The sequence below is a fragment of the Nerophis lumbriciformis genome, linkage group LG02 (assembly GCF_033978685.3).
Source record: "Nerophis lumbriciformis linkage group LG02, RoL_Nlum_v2.1, whole genome shotgun sequence".
In the NCBI taxonomy this organism is placed as follows: domain Eukaryota; kingdom Metazoa; phylum Chordata; class Actinopteri; order Syngnathiformes; family Syngnathidae; genus Nerophis; species Nerophis lumbriciformis.
Genome location: NC_084549.2, coordinates 67,337,501 through 67,353,199, shown reverse-complemented (window position 1 = coordinate 67,353,199; position 15,699 = coordinate 67,337,501). Strand labels below are relative to the sequence as shown.

The window sequence follows — 15,699 nt, the reverse complement described above, 5'->3', positions numbered from 1 at the left end:
CATTATTATGATGCTATTATTAATGATAATGATGATGCTAAGAATAATAATTATATTCAACACCATGATTATAAAATGCTAATAATTATTATTAGCATTTTCATAATATAATCATTGTAATGAATATGTTAAGAATACATTATGATGCCAAAATAATACAAAGTTTTACAATTATTATTAATAAAATAATAAAAGTTATTGTAATATTTGTAAATATATTCAATATCATAATGCTAATAAAATAATTGTATTAATGTAATACTGATAATACAATTGATATACAACATCATAATAATAGTAATAAACCTGATCATAAAAAATGTGTTATTGATGATGTTGATGATAATAATAATAATTTTAAATTATAATTTTAATAGTAATCATATTCATCATAATGACAATAATTATTATTATTTTTATCATTTTAATAATAATATTTAATTGTATTATACTAATAACAATGTTATTCACCATCATACTAAGAATAATAATAATTTCTACAATTATTAATAGTATTACAATAATAATGGTTGTTATTATAATTTCAATACTAAATAAAATATTGTAATGCATAATAATCGGTATTATTATTGATATATTGCTAATAATGGAAATTATATACAACATTGTAATAGTAGTAATAAAAACGTTCACAACAATTGTGATAATAATGATGATTGTATGTCTATTAATGATATTAATAACGATAATTGTATGTGTATTAATAATAATAATGATAATTGTATGTGTATTAATAATAAATATGATAAGTGTATGTGTATTATTAATAATAATGATAATTGTATGTGAATGAATAACAATAATAACAATAATGGTATTTGTATTAATAATAATAATGAATTGTATGTGTATTAATCATAATAATAATGATAATTGTATGTTTATTAATAATAATAATACATTATAATTGTATGTGTAGTAATAATAATAATGATGATGATGAATGTACTGTATGTGTATTAATAATAATAATGATATGTGTATGTTTATTAATAATAATAATACATTATAATTGTATGTGTTGTATTAATAATGATGATGATGAATGTATGTGTATTAATAATAATAATATTAATGATATTTGTATGTGTATTATTAATAATAATAATTGTATATGTATTAATAATATAGATAATTGTATGTACATTAAAAATAAAAATTATAATTGTATGTGTATTTATGATAATTATAATAATTGTATGTGTATTAATAATAATAATGATAATTGTATGTGCATTAATCATAACAATGCCCCCCGCGACCCCAAAGGGAATAAGCGGTAGAAAATGGATGGATGGATGGATGATAATTGTATGTGCATTAATCATAATAATGATAATTGGATGACAATAATAACTATGATGATGATGATGATATTCAGATGGACAAATGTGGCCGCCTGCGTCTGGAGACGGTGGACGACTTGTTCAACATCCTGCAGCTGAGGAAGAGGAGGAGAGCGAGGAAGGCTCCCGCCCACAAGAAGCGTCATCAGCCTGACGTGGAGGTGATGGTGAGCTGACCTTTGACTCTAACCCCTCCTCCCCCGCCATCACCACACAGCCGTGACACAAACTTGATGTTTTCCAGCCCGACACGGTGGACGCCGCGCTTTTCCTCGCAGCCGCCATGGACAACAAGATGGCGCTGGTGGAGAAGTACCTGAGCGAGGGAGGAGAGCCCGACACGGCCGACCATGTGAGTCTCGCCCTCCAAGCTCCGCCAACTTTAGTGGCACGCCCGTGCTCAAACTCCGCCCACCTTGACTGAAGGCTTCTCTGTGCGTTTAGTTCCTGAGGACGGCGCTGCACAAAGCCTCCTTCAAAGGTCACGTGGAGGTCATGATCAGGTTGCTGGACGCCGGCGCCGCCATGGACAGGAAGGACAAGGTGAGCGCCACCGCCATTGTTGACATGTGGCCAGGTGGAACAGCGGTTTGACGTGCGTGTGTGTGTGTGTGTGTGTGTGTGTGTCAGCTGGAGGCCACGGCGGTCCACTGGGCGTGCCGAGGAGGAAACCTTCCTGCCCTTCAGCTCCTCCTCAAACGTGGTGCCAAGTTCACCGCCAGAGACAAGGTGGGTGTCCACACTTCTAGAACACTCCTGCTTTTATTTTGTTAACAAACACTTCTAGAACACTCCTGCTTTTATTTTGTTACAAACACTTCTAGAACACTACCGCTTTTATTTTGTTACAAACACTTCCACAACATTCCTGCTTTTATTTTGTTACAAACACTTCCACAACATTCCTGCTTTTATTTTGTTACAAACACTTCTACAACACTCCTGCTTTTATTTTAGTAAAAAACACTTGTAGATCACTCCTGCTTTTATTTTGTTACAAACACTTCTAAAACAGTCCTGCTTTTATTTTGTTACAAACACTTCTAGAACACTTCCGCTTTTATTTTGTTACAAACACTTCTACAACATTCCTGCTTTTATTTTATTAACAAACACTTCTAGAAGACTCCTGCTTTTATTTTGTTACAAACACTTCGAGAACTCTCCTGCTTGTATTTTGTTAACAAACACTTCTAGAACACTCCCGCTTTTATTTTATTAAAAAACACTTCTAGAACACTCCTGCGTTTATTTCGTTACAACCACTTCAAGAACACTCCTGCTTTTATTTTGTTAACAAACACTTCTACAACACTCCTGCTTTTATTTTGTTAACAAACACTTTTAGAACACTCCTGCTTTTATTTTATTAACAAACACTTATGGAACACTCCCGCTTTTATTTTGTTAACAAACACTTCTAGAACACTCCCACTTTTATTTTGTTACAAACACTTCTACAACACTCCTGGTGTTATTTTATTAACAAACACTCCTAAAAGACTCCTGCTTTTATTTTGTTAACAAACACTTCTAGAACACTCCCGCTTTTATTTTGTTAACAAACACTTCTAGAACACTACCGCTTTTATTTTGTTACAAACACTTCTACAACATTCCTGTAGAAGTTGATATTATTAACAAACACTTCTAGAAGACTCCTGCTTTTGTTTTGTTACAAACACTTCTAGAACACTCCCGCTTTTATTTTATTAACAAACCCTTCTAGAAGACTCCTGCTTTTATTTTGTTACAAACACTTCTAAAACACTCCTGCTTTTACTTTGGTACAAACACTTCTACAACACTCCTGCTTTTATTTTATTAACTAACACTTCTAGAACACTCCTGCTTTTATTTGATTAACAAACACTTCTAGAACACTACCGCTTTTATTTTGTTACAAACACTTCTACAACACTCCCGCTTTTATTTTGTTAACAAACACTTCTAGAACACTACCACTTTTATTTTGTTACAAACACTTCTACACATTTCTGCTTTTATTTTATTAACAAACACTTCTAGAAGACTCCTGCTTTTATTTTGTTACAAACACTTCTATAAACACTCTTGCTTTTATTTTGTTACAAACACTTCTACAACACTCCCGCTTTTGTTTTGTTAACAAAACACTTCTGGAACACTCCCGCTTTTATTTTGTTACAAACACTTCTAGAACACTCCCGCTTTTATTTTGTCAACAAACACTTCTCGAACACTCCTGCTTTTATTTTATTAACAAACACTTCTAGAACACTCCCGCTTTTATTTAGTTAACAAACACTTCTAGAACACTACCGCTTTTATTTTGTTAACAAACACTTCTACAACATTCCTGCTTTTATTTTTATTAACAAACACTTCTAGAAGACTCCTGCTTTTATTTTGTTAACAAACACTTCTAGAAGACTCCTCCTTTTATTTTGTTACAAACACTTCAAGAACACTCCCGCTTTTATTTTGTCAACAAACACTTTCAGAACAGTCCCGCATTTATTTTGTTGACAAAAACGTCTACAACACTCCCGCTCTTATTTTATCAACAAACACTCGTAGAACAATCCTGCTTTTATTTTGTTACAAAGACTTCTAGAACACTCCCGCTTTTATTTTATTGGAAAATGAATTGATCATGAATGAGGACTATTATTAAATATGACACTAAATTATTTAAAAATATATATATGTATGTATAAATATATTTTATTTTTAAATCGATTTTTTTTTAAGAAAAAAAATATATATATATATGTATTACAAATATATTGTATGTACACACCCCAACTAATTTGCATTGTCAGTCAAACCACAAGCTAAGATGGCAGTTGTGCATAAATTAGCATATATTATCATAAATTAGCATATATTATCATGTGCCTGTGAAAGTACTGAGAGGGTGTTGTTGGTGTTGCAGCTGCACAGTTCTCCTCTGCACGTGGCCGTCAGGACGGGACACCACGAGTGTGCCGAGTACCTCATCCACTGCGGCGCCGACGTCAACGCCAAAGACCGGGTGAGCACGCGAGCGCCCGAGCGTCTCGACTTCCTGTTTGTGCTCACAACTGACGTCATCTCTCAGGACGGGGACACGCCCATGCACGACGCTGTGAGGATCAACCGCTTCAAGATGATCAAGCTGCTGATGCTCTACGGCGCCGGCCTGCACGTCAAGAACAGCGTAAGTCCGGCGCCGGCGGCTCGCGTGCGGACTCTGTTGGCTGACACGTTGGTGTGTGTGTGGCGTTTAGGACGGGAAGACGCCGATGGAGACGCTGTACTCCTGGCAGAGCGGCGCCAAGAGCCTCCTCTTCCACGTCGGCGAGGAGAACGCCGAGCGGAGGAGCGCCAAGCTGCCGTGACGTCATCAAAAGTGGACGAGGGTGGATTTTTTTTTTTCTCGTTTCCTTGACGGCCGTGCGGGGGGGGGGCGTGGCAAACCCGTGACAGGGCGGTCCCTCAGGTCGCCGTGTTGGCGGGAAATGTGAAAAGCGATCGCGCGACGACCACGTCGAATGTTGCTGGGCGACATTTTTGTTTTGGGTGTCGGCGACGCTTCCTTTCTTTCTTGGTGACCATAGAGACCTACTTTGTTGATATCCATTGTTTGAGTCATGTTCGGTAACTTTACCGTAAAGATGATGTCATTTACAGTAATGCACTATTGAGACCAGCGTGAAAGAAACCAGGGTAAAACTGTAAAATCTACAGATATTTTTTTTATGTTTTCTTTATCATCGCATGTTTTCATTTTTTTGTGCTTTTCTCTTTGATTTGTCACCATATATATATATATATATATATATATATATTCTCTTTGATTTATATAATAATCGAATTATTATATAATTATATATTATATTATTTATTATAATATGTTATTTATTTATTTATTTTTCCATTTATTTATTGTATATATATATATACACGTATATATATATATATATATATATATATATATATATATATATATATTATTTATATATATATTATTTATATAGTAGGTAATATTTAAAAAATAATATGTATATTATTTATTTATTTAATAAATAAATATATATATTATTATATATTGTTTAATAAATAATATATATATATTAAGGGTGTCAGAAAAATCGATTCTTGAATTAATTGCAATTTTTAATTGATAAAAAAAAATCTTTCCTGTCCAGCATCTTAGGCAAATCATATTGTTGTTAACATATACTGTATATATATATATATATATATATATATATATATATATATATATATATATATATATATATATATATATATATATATGTATATATGTATATATATATGTATATATGTATATATATATACATGTGTATGTATATATATATATATATATACATATGTGTATGTATATATATATATGTATGTATGTATGTATATATATATATATATATATATATATATATATATATATATATATGTGTGTGTGTATATGTATACATATGTATGTATGTATATATATATATATACATACACATAGCACGGCTATGTATATGTATATACAAATAAATAAATATTATTTACTTATATTATATATATATATATATATATAATTTATTTATATATATATATGTGTGTGTGTGTATATGTATATATATATAAATATATATATATATATAGGTATATATATACAATATATATATATATATATATATATATACATATATATGTACATAGCAGGGCTTTGTATATGTATATACAAATAAATAAATATTATTTACTTATTATATATATATATATATATATATATATATATATATATATATATATATATATATATATATATATATATATATATAAAATTTATTTGTTTGTATATATATACCAGCAGTGGACAAAGTGCGGCCCGCAGAGTTTTGTTTGCCTACAAAAAATGGTCTAAAAAAGAAAATCGTAAAAATATAAAAATAAGGTCAAAATTCAGAATGTAATGAGGAAAAGCAGAACATTTCTAACTAATAAATCATAACAATCAAGTTATGTCTTTTTTTTAGCATTTAAAAAAAAATAATAATAATACCAAAATGGCCACCACATACTTTGACTTTTCAGTGTGTGGCCCTTGGTGGAAAAAGTTTTGACAGCCCTGATCTATAATATGTGATTTAATATGATATATTGATATGATGACGTGTTGGATTTATGAAAAAGGCAAAGTTGAGACGTCTCGGGAGGGTTGGAGAAAGTTTGAGGAGGACTTGATGGAAGTTGCATGAAAGTTGTCAATAAAGTAGATTTTGAACGCAATCGTTTCCTTCTGGTGAATGTTGGCGCCCCTTGCTGGCCGCTGCTTCAACACGCAGCGCTCATCATGGACTCGGAGGCCTCGGTACTGCTGTTCACACGCAGGGGGCGCTGTGGCGGCGCCGGGGTCCGAGCGGTCACGTGGAAGACGTCCCACCTGACCGGAAGTAGTCCGCCGTTGAAAAGCCGAGACGCCAGGAAGGAGAAGAGCAAGATGGCGGCGAGCGAGCACAGCATGGCGAAGGTCTTGACGGGGAAGCGCTGCACGTGGACCCCGTCCTCCAGAGCGCTCCCCGGGAAGACGATGACGGGCGCCAGGCCTATCATGGGCTCGCCACTCAGCACCCGGATCAGGAGGCCCAGCACGCCGCCCGCCACGGCGCCGTAACCATTGGCGACGTCGAAGAAGACGACGCAGAACAACTGGGGGAAGATGACGTTGTAGGACAACTCGGCGCCCAGGAACCAGAACAGGATCACGCTGGTCTTCAGTCTGGTGAGCGCCGTGCCGGCCACGCCCACCACCACCACCGTCAGGCGGATCACGTGCTGGATCTCTCGCTCCGACGCCTGTGGGCGGAAGAGCGAGGGAGTCACACGCCGGCGTCGCCTGTCAATGAGCCCTTCTCACCTGCGGCCGCAGGATGTTCTTGTAGATGTTGGACGAGAACACGGACGCCGACGAAAGCAGGGCGGAGTCGGCCGACGACATGACGGCGGCGGCCACGCAGCCGATGCCCACGATGGACATGTAGGGCGGGGTCAGGTGTTGCAGCACCAACGGCAGGACCAGCGCCGCCTCGCCGCGCTCCAGCGGCGACGGAGACCCGTAGGACGTCACGTTCCAGTCTAGGGGCGGGGGGAAAACACTCAGAACGTGGTGGCGCCGTTTCCAAGGTGAACTCACCTGTGGACGCCCCCACCGCCCCCAGCAGGATGGGAGGAACGCCGAAGACCAGGATGAGGGCGGCGGCGATGAAGCACAGACGCTTGGCCGTCGCGGGCGACGCCGCCGACAACGTCCTCTGGTGGAAGGTCTGATATCCCAGACTGCCCAGCGCCTGGCGGCCATTTGGGTCTTTACTACCAGAACTTTCTTTTGACGCTGAATGTATGTCACTCATTATTTGGTGAACTGAATTTTCTTTTCACATTAAATATTGCTAACCGATATTACGGCGGATAAATGCTTTAAAATGTAATATCCATCCATCCATCCATCTTCTTCCGCTTATCCAAGATCGGGTCGCGGGGGCAGCAGCCTAAGCAGGGAAGCCCAGACTTCCCTCTCCCCAGCCACTTCGTCCAGCTCCTCCTGTGGGACCCCAAGGCGTTCCCAGGCCAGCCAGGAGACATAGTCTTCCCAACGTGTCCTGGGTCTTCCCCGCGGCCTCCTACCGGTCGGACGTGCCCTAAACACCTCCCTAGGGAGGCGTTCGGGTGGCATCCTGACCAGATGCCCAAACCACCTCATCTGGCTCCTCTCCATGTAGAGGAGCAGCGGCTTTACTTTGAGCGCCTCCCAGATGACAGAGCTTCTCACCCTATCTCTAAGGGAGAGCCCCGCCACCCGGCGGAGGAAACTCATTTCGGCCGCTTGTACCCGTGATCTTGTCCTTTCGGTCATAACCCAAAGCTCATGACCATAGGTGAGGATGGGAACGTAGATCGACTGGTAAATTGAGAGCTTTGCCTTCCGGCTCAGCTCCTTCTTCACCACAACGGATCGATACAGCGTCTGCATTACTGAAGATGCTGCACCGATCCGCCTGTCGATCTCACGATCCACTCTTCCCTCACTCGTGAACAAGGCTCCAAGGTACTTGAACTCCTCCACTTGGGGCAAGATCTCCTCCCCAACCCGGAGATGGCACTCCACCCTTTTCCGGGCGAGAACCATGGACTCGGACTTGGAGGTGCTGATTCTCATCCCAGTCGCTTCACACTCGGCTGCAAACCAATCCAGTGAGAGCTGAAGATCCTGGCCAGATGAAGCCATCAGGACCACATCATCTGCAAAAAGCAGAGACCTAATCCTGCAGCCACCAAACCAGATCCCCTCAACGCCTTGACTGCGCCTAGAAATTCTGTCCATAAAAGTTATGAACAGAATCAGTGACAAAGGGCAGCCTTGGCGGAGTCCAACCCTCACTGGAAACGTGTCCAACTTACTGCCGGCAATGCGGACCAAGCTCTGACACTGATCATACAGGGAGCGGACTGCCACAATCAGACAGTCCGATACCCCATACTCTCTGAGCACTCCCCACAGGACTTCCCGAGGGACACGGTCGAATGCCTTCTCCAAGTCCATGGTTCTCGCCCGGAAAAGGGTGGAGTGCCATCTCCGGGTTGGGGAGGAGATCTTGCCCCAAGTGGAGGAGTTCAAGTACCTTGGAGTCTTGTTCACGAGTGAGGGAAGAGTGGATGGTGAGATCGACAGGCGGATCGGTGCAGCATCTTCAGTAATGCGGACGCTGTATCGATCCGTTGTGGTGAAGAAGGAGCTGAGCCGGAAGGCAAAGCTCTCAATTTACCGGTCGATCTACGTTCCCATCCTCACCTATGGTCATGAGCTTTGGGTTATGACCGAAAGGACAAGATCACGGGTACAAGCGGCCGAAATGAGTTTCCTCCGCCGGAGATAGGGTGAGAAGCTCTGCCATCCGGGGGGAGCTCAAAGTAAAGCCGCTGCTCCTCCACATGGAGAGGAGCCAGATGAGGTGGTTTGGGCATCTGGTCAGGATGCCACCCGAACGCCTCCCTAGGGAGATGTTTAGGGCACGTCCGACCGGTAGGAGGCCGCGGGGAAGACCCAGGACACGTTGGGAAGACTATGTCTCCCGGCTGGCCTGGGAACGTCTCGGGGTTCCACAGGAAGAGCTGGACGAAGTGGCTGGGGAGAGGAAAGTCTGGGCTTCCCTGCTTAGGCTGCTGCCCCCGCGACCCGACCTCGGATAAGCGGAAGAAGATGGAAGGATGGATTCACAATAAATTGACCAATATTTTGGTGTGTTTTAAAATTGTTTTTTGCTCGCAAATTATTTGATTACAGGTCGTTTTTTCTAATATTTTATTAAAATATTTATGTAGTCAACAATATATTTATTAAATAATATTTAATGTGTCAATTTGCAGTCACTTAATTATTCCACGCTGAATTTTGAAATACAATTTTTGCTCACAAATTTTTATTCAATTTAATTGTCAGCACAATTAAATGTAAAAAAAATAAATAGTAAAAAATGTAAAAATCCAAACGCAAAAAAGATTCAGTTTCATAAATTCAGTACCCCCCCCCCCCCCAAAAAAACGTTTATAATAAACACTAATTAACCTCCTGAACGCGCCCTCTAGCGTTAGTTGTCATCGTCACAGCATGACGCAGCGCCCCCTGGTGGCAGGGAGGAAGACTGTGTCCACTTACTATAAAGAAGAAGTTATCCAGAAGGACCCAGAAGTTGTAGATGTTCCAGTCACCGATCCAAGGAGGATGGATTGTGTTGTTCATCAGCGTGGAGCCGATGTGGCTCACGTGCTGATTGGTCAGGGCGAAGGGAACGCACGCCCACTGCACACACACACACACACACACACACACACACACACACACACACACTGGGTTCAAAGCTGACACACACACAGGTGGAAGCAGACGCACCAGGCTGAAGAAGATGAGGAGCAGCTGGACGACATCGGTGTAGGCCACAGAGTAGAGACCCCCCAGCAGCGTGTAGGTGATGGCCACGCCCGCTGAGATCCAGATGCACACGTTGAAGGACAGATCCAGAACCACGCTCATGGTCACACCTGTCACACACACACACACACACATTGTTGAAGACCATAGCGCACGTGTGTGTGTCTGTTCTTGTATTTCTACCCTTCTTGAGACACCAACAAGGAAAAGTACCTTCCATATGAGGAGGTGTGAACAAGTTAGGACATAAATCATGGTCCCAATACGGAAAACCATTGCATCGAAGAGAGAGCCAAATACTAGAGTCCGTGAACATTGCTCCAAAGTCAGGATTTTTTTGTTGATTTAATGTGCATACAAAAGTAAACATTGACAGGTGCAAAGGCAGCAATACATGATAAAACAAGCTAAAGAAGGACTTCCCGAAAAAACCCGCCAGGTGAACAGCTGATTTTACGACTTCCGGTGCTGACGTAAGACCACTCGCGTCCCATATGTGACCATAGGATGAACAAATATACTACGGTACTAAGACAATGGTGGCCATTAGCTTCTACAGCTGGGTTGCCCAAAGTGCGGCACAGGGGCTGTCAGAATAATTGCATCTAAGTTATCACAAAAGTTTGTGTTTCAATGAGTTCCGACGAGCAGACAAAAGCTGTCTTTAATCATACCAAGCAGAAGGTTGGTAAAACTCCACTGTGTAGGATGGGAAGCAACATGAAGGTGTTCTGTTTCTTTCATGTATTGTAATCAACAGAAAGATATTGTCTTGACCCAAGAACTACAAAGCGGAGAGGAAGCAGAGCCGGACCCCCCTACAGGGACCTCTTCTTTGAACTCTTTTACGACCTTTTCTGTGAACTGTTTACGACCTTTTCTTTGAACTGTTCTGTAATCAAAGGCGATGGCTGTTTATGACCCCCGTCCCTTAGAAACAGCTGTTGCCATGTAATCAGGGAAAGTCCAAATAAAAGAGAAGGCGTACAATATTGTCTTGTTTAATAGATGTCATCGGTGTTTGAACTTGACAGGGGCCATCTGTGGTCCATGACTCGTTTGTCATCGGGCTTAAGCACATTACAAAAAAAAACAAAAAATAAGAGATCTCATTTGCACCCCTGGTGGTGAAATCGTTCCCAAAAACGAGGGATTTTTTTTCAAATTGACTGTGTGTCGGTTTTAAAAGTGCTCCCCCTCTGGTCAACATATGAAATAACAAGTGTGTGTAAAAAAATGTAAGTGCTCCCCTTCTGGCCAACATGTGTAATAACAAGTGTGTGTAAGAAATTTAAATTCGCCCCCTTTGGCCAAAATGTATTTGAAAAAATAAATAAATAAATATGTAAATAGAGACACACCGTAATACCTTCAAGTAAATAATGAAGATTAAAAACAAAACAAACCATTTTTTTTTGCTAAAAGCAGTCTTTTTCCCACAATGTGTCGACTTTTTTCTTATACAATTGGGAACAATTTCTCATATCCTTTCTACTTCTGTAATATTGCAATATTTTCTCGTAAAATGATTCCTTTTTAATGTAAAATTATTACTTTTTTTCAATGTAAAATTATTACTTTTTGATGCAAAATGGCAACATTTGTCATTTAAAATTCTGACTTTTATAGCAATATTGCCTTTTTTTTTTTTTTTTTTTGTAAAACGGTGACATTTTTTGAGTAAAATGATGACTTTTGTCATAATTTTGCCAAGTACAATTCCGATTATTATTATAATATTGCCAACATTTTAAAGTTTTCTTATAAAAAGGTGACTTTTGTCGAGTAAAATTACGACTCTTTTCATAAAATTGGCAACGTTTTTTCTTGTAAAATTGTGACTGTTATTGAGCAAAATTCCAACTTTTATCACAATATTGCACATTCAGTTTTTCTTGTAAAATATAGACTTGTGTTGAGTAAAATGACGACTTTTATTATATTACTGCCAAAATGTTACGTTTTTCTTGTGAAATTGTGACCTTTTTCTTGTGAAATTCCAACTCATTTTTCACAACAAGCTTTTTTATAAAACAAATCTTTATATATCTGGAAAGAGTGGTCTCAAGAAGGTAACAAATACAAGAATGAGTGCATGTATGTGCGTGTGTGTGTGTGTGTGTGCGTGTGTGTGTGTGTGTGTGTGTGTGTGTGTGTACGTCACCCAGGCCGATGAGGGTGGAAGGAACCCAGAAGACGTCGAGGAAGAGCGAGGTCACCGACAAAGCGCCCGTCAGAACTTTGCCGTACTTGAGCATGAAAGGATCCAGCATGGTGACGCAGTGTCTTTCACGGAGCGGCCCGGCGAACATGACGCCACCTGTTCGAGAGCCACACGTTTTTTCATCAACGCTCCCTGAGGATTGAACCTGAGTCCAGCGCCCTGGGCAAGAAGCCAAAGCTCCTTCACTTCTCCGGCACGACTCTTATGTCGTCCGAGTAGTGTTTGCACATGACAAAGGGCCAAAGCTCGTTGTCCAACGCAACTCTTGAGGCATCAGGGAGTATAGTTTGCGTCCGACAAAAAAACAAAAAGCCAAAACTCGCTGTTACCTGCTCTTAAGGCGATAGGGAATAGTGTTTGCAACGTTTTGTCGCAAACACTAGAATGTCGCAAACACTGCCCCCTGACGCCATAAGAGTCGCGATGGACAACGAGCCAAAAAAAGTCAGAGCTCGTTGTTCAGCGTGACTCTTAAGGTGTCAGAGAGTCATGTTTGCGCCCGACAACGAGCCAAAAAGTCGAAGCTCGTTGTCCGGCTTGACTCTTGAGGCGTCAGGGGTATCGTTTGCGCCCGACGACGTGCCAAAAAGTTGAAGCTGTTGTCCAGCACAACTTTTGAGATATTAGGGAGTACTGTTTGCACCTTACAACGAGCCAAAAAGTCGAAAGCGGTTGTCCGGCGTGACTCTTGAGGTGTCAGGGAGTATTGTTTGGCCTGACAACGAGCCAGAAAGCCAAAGCTCGTTGCCTGATGCAACTCTTGAGGCGTCCATCACGGAGTAGTGTTTGCACCTGATAACAAGCCAAAAAGCCAAAGCTATTTGTTCAGCGTGACTCTTGAGGCGTTAGAATAGTGTACACGAAAACTTTGTGAACACTACTCCCTGACACCTCCAGAGTGGCGCCGGACAATGAGCTTTGACTTTTTGGCTTGTTGTCCGGCCCAACTCTTAAGGTGTTAAGGAGTGGTGTTTGCACCCGATAACAAGCCAAAAAGCCGCCGCTCGTTGTGTGGCACGACTCTTGAGGCGTCAGGGAGTAGTATTTGTGACAGAACACCGCAAACACTGCTGTGATGCCTCGAGAGTCGCGCTGGACAACGAGCTCCGGCTTTGTACACTACAGTAGTGTACACTGGAACTTCGTATACACTACTCCCTGACACCTAAAGAGTGCCGCCGGACAATGAGCTTTGACTTTTTGGCTCGTTGTTCGGCCCAACTCTTAAGGCATCAGGGAGTAGTGTTTGCACCCGATTACAAGCCAAAAAGCTGACGCTCATTGTACGGCACGACTCTTGAGGCGTCAGGGAGTAGTATTTGTGACGGAACACCGCAAACACTGCTGTGATGCCTGGAGAGTCGCGCTGGACAACGAGCTCCGGCTTTGTACACTACAGTAGTGTACACTACAACTTCGTAAACACTACTCCCTGACGCCTAAAGAGTGCCGCCGGACAATGAGCTTTGACTTTTTGGCTCGTTGTCCGGCCCAACTCTTAAGGCGTCAGGGAGTAGTGTTTGCACCCGATTACAAGCCAAAAAGCTGACGCTCATTGTACGGCACGACTGTTGAGGCGTCAGGGAGTAGTATTTGTGACGGAACACCGCAAACACTGCTGTGATGCCTCGAGAGTCGCGCTGGACAACGAGCTCCGGCTTTGTACACTACAGTAGTGTACACTAGAACTTCGTATACACTACTCCCTGACACCTAGAGAGTGGCGTTGGACAATGAGCTTTGACTTTTTGGCTTGTTGTCCGGCCCAACTCTTAAGGTGTTAGGGAGTGGTGTTTGCACCCGATAACAAGCCAAAAAGCCACCGCTCATTGTACTCTTGAGGCGTCAGGGAGTAGTATTTGTGACGGAACACCGCAAACACTGCTGTGACGCCTCGAGAGTCGCGTTGGACAACGAGCTCCGGCTTTGTACACTACAGTAGTGTACACTAGAACTTCGTATGCACTACTCCCTGACACCTAAAGAGTGCCGCCGGACAATGAGCTTTGACTTTTTGGCTCGTTGTTCGGCCCAACTCTTAAGGCGTCAGGGAGTTGTGTTTGCACCCAATTACAAGCCAAAAAGCTGACGCTCATTGTACGGCACGACTTTTGAGGCGTCAGGGATCAGTATTTGTGACGGAACACTGCAAACACTGCTGTGATGCCTCGAGAGTCGCGCTGGACAACGAGCTCCGGCTTTGTACACTACAGTAGTGTACACTACAACTTCGTGAACACTACTCCCTGACGCCTAAAGAGTGCCGCCGGACAATGAGCTTTGACTTTTTGGCTTGTTGTCCGGCCCAACTCTTAAGGTGTTAGGGAGTGGTGTTTGCACCCGATAACAAGCCAAAAAGCCACCGCTCATTGTACTCTTGAGGTGTCAGGGAGTAGTATTTGTGACGGAACACCGCAAACATGGCTGTGACGCCTCGAGAGTCGCGTTGGACAACGAGCTCCGGCTTTGTACACTACAGTAGTGTATACACTAGAACTTCGTATACACTACTCCCTGACACCTAGAGAGTGCCGCCGGACAATGAGCTTTGACTTTTTGGCTCGTTGTCCGGCCCAACTCTTAAGGCGTCAGGGAGTAGTGTTTGCACCCGATTACAAGCCAAAAAGCTGACGCTCATTGTACGGCACGACTGTTGAGGCGTCAGGGTGTAGTATTTGTGACGGAACACCGCAAACACTGCTGTGATGCCTCGAGAGTCGCGCTGGACAACGAGCTCCGGCTTTGTACACTACAGTAGTGTACACTAGAACTTCGTAAACACTACTCCCTGATGCCTAAAGAGTGCCGCCGGACAATGAGCTTTGACTTTTTGGCTTGTTGTCCGGCTCAACTCTTAAGGCGTGAGGTAGTCGTGTTCGCACCCAATTACAAGCCAAAAAGTCGACGCTCGTTGTCCGGAACGACTCTTGAGGCGTCAGAGTCGCGCTGGACAACAAGCTTCGGCTCTGTACACTGCAGTAGTGTACACTAGAACATTGTAAACACTACTCCCTGACGCCTCAAGAGTGGCGCCTGACATTGAGCCTTGACTTTTTGGCTTGTTGTCCGGCGCCACTCTTGAGGCGCCAGGTAGTAGCGTTTGCCACCTTGTGTCGCACACCAATTGTCAACTAGCCCCGCCCCTT

General features: G+C 42.0%; 2 protein-coding genes across 4 annotated transcripts in view; one reads left to right on the top strand and one right to left on the bottom strand.

The window, feature by feature from the left end:
• Positions 1-5,153, top strand: part of LOC133610874 (uncharacterized) — a 32,383-nt gene extending 27,230 nt beyond the window's left edge. For all 3 annotated transcript variants that reach the window (XM_061967589.2, XM_061967607.2, XM_061967597.1), the window contains 7 exons: positions 1,403-1,534; positions 1,612-1,719; positions 1,812-1,910; positions 1,998-2,096; positions 4,285-4,383; positions 4,450-4,548; positions 4,619-5,153. In XM_061967589.2, the coding sequence (XP_061823573.1) occupies positions 1,403-1,534; positions 1,612-1,719; positions 1,812-1,910; positions 1,998-2,096; positions 4,285-4,383; positions 4,450-4,548; positions 4,619-4,729 (747 nt within the window). In that variant the 3' untranslated portion in view covers positions 4,730-5,153. The remainder of the gene's footprint in view (positions 1-1,402; positions 1,535-1,611; positions 1,720-1,811; positions 1,911-1,997; positions 2,097-4,284; positions 4,384-4,449; positions 4,549-4,618) is intronic.
• A 1,319-nt stretch (positions 5,154-6,472) lies between these two features.
• LOC133610860 (high-affinity choline transporter 1-like) overlaps positions 6,473-15,699 on the bottom strand; it is a 35,146-nt gene continuing 25,919 nt past the window's right edge. The window contains exons 4-9 of the mRNA XM_061967564.1: positions 12,494-12,649; positions 10,291-10,439; positions 10,057-10,200; positions 7,537-7,690; positions 7,261-7,478; positions 6,473-7,199 (exon numbers count right to left, since the gene is read on the bottom strand). Coding sequence (XP_061823548.1) covers positions 6,678-7,199; positions 7,261-7,478; positions 7,537-7,690; positions 10,057-10,200; positions 10,291-10,439; positions 12,494-12,649 — 1,343 coding nt within the window. The 3' untranslated portion in view covers positions 6,473-6,677. The remainder of the gene's footprint in view (positions 7,200-7,260; positions 7,479-7,536; positions 7,691-10,056; positions 10,201-10,290; positions 10,440-12,493; positions 12,650-15,699) is intronic.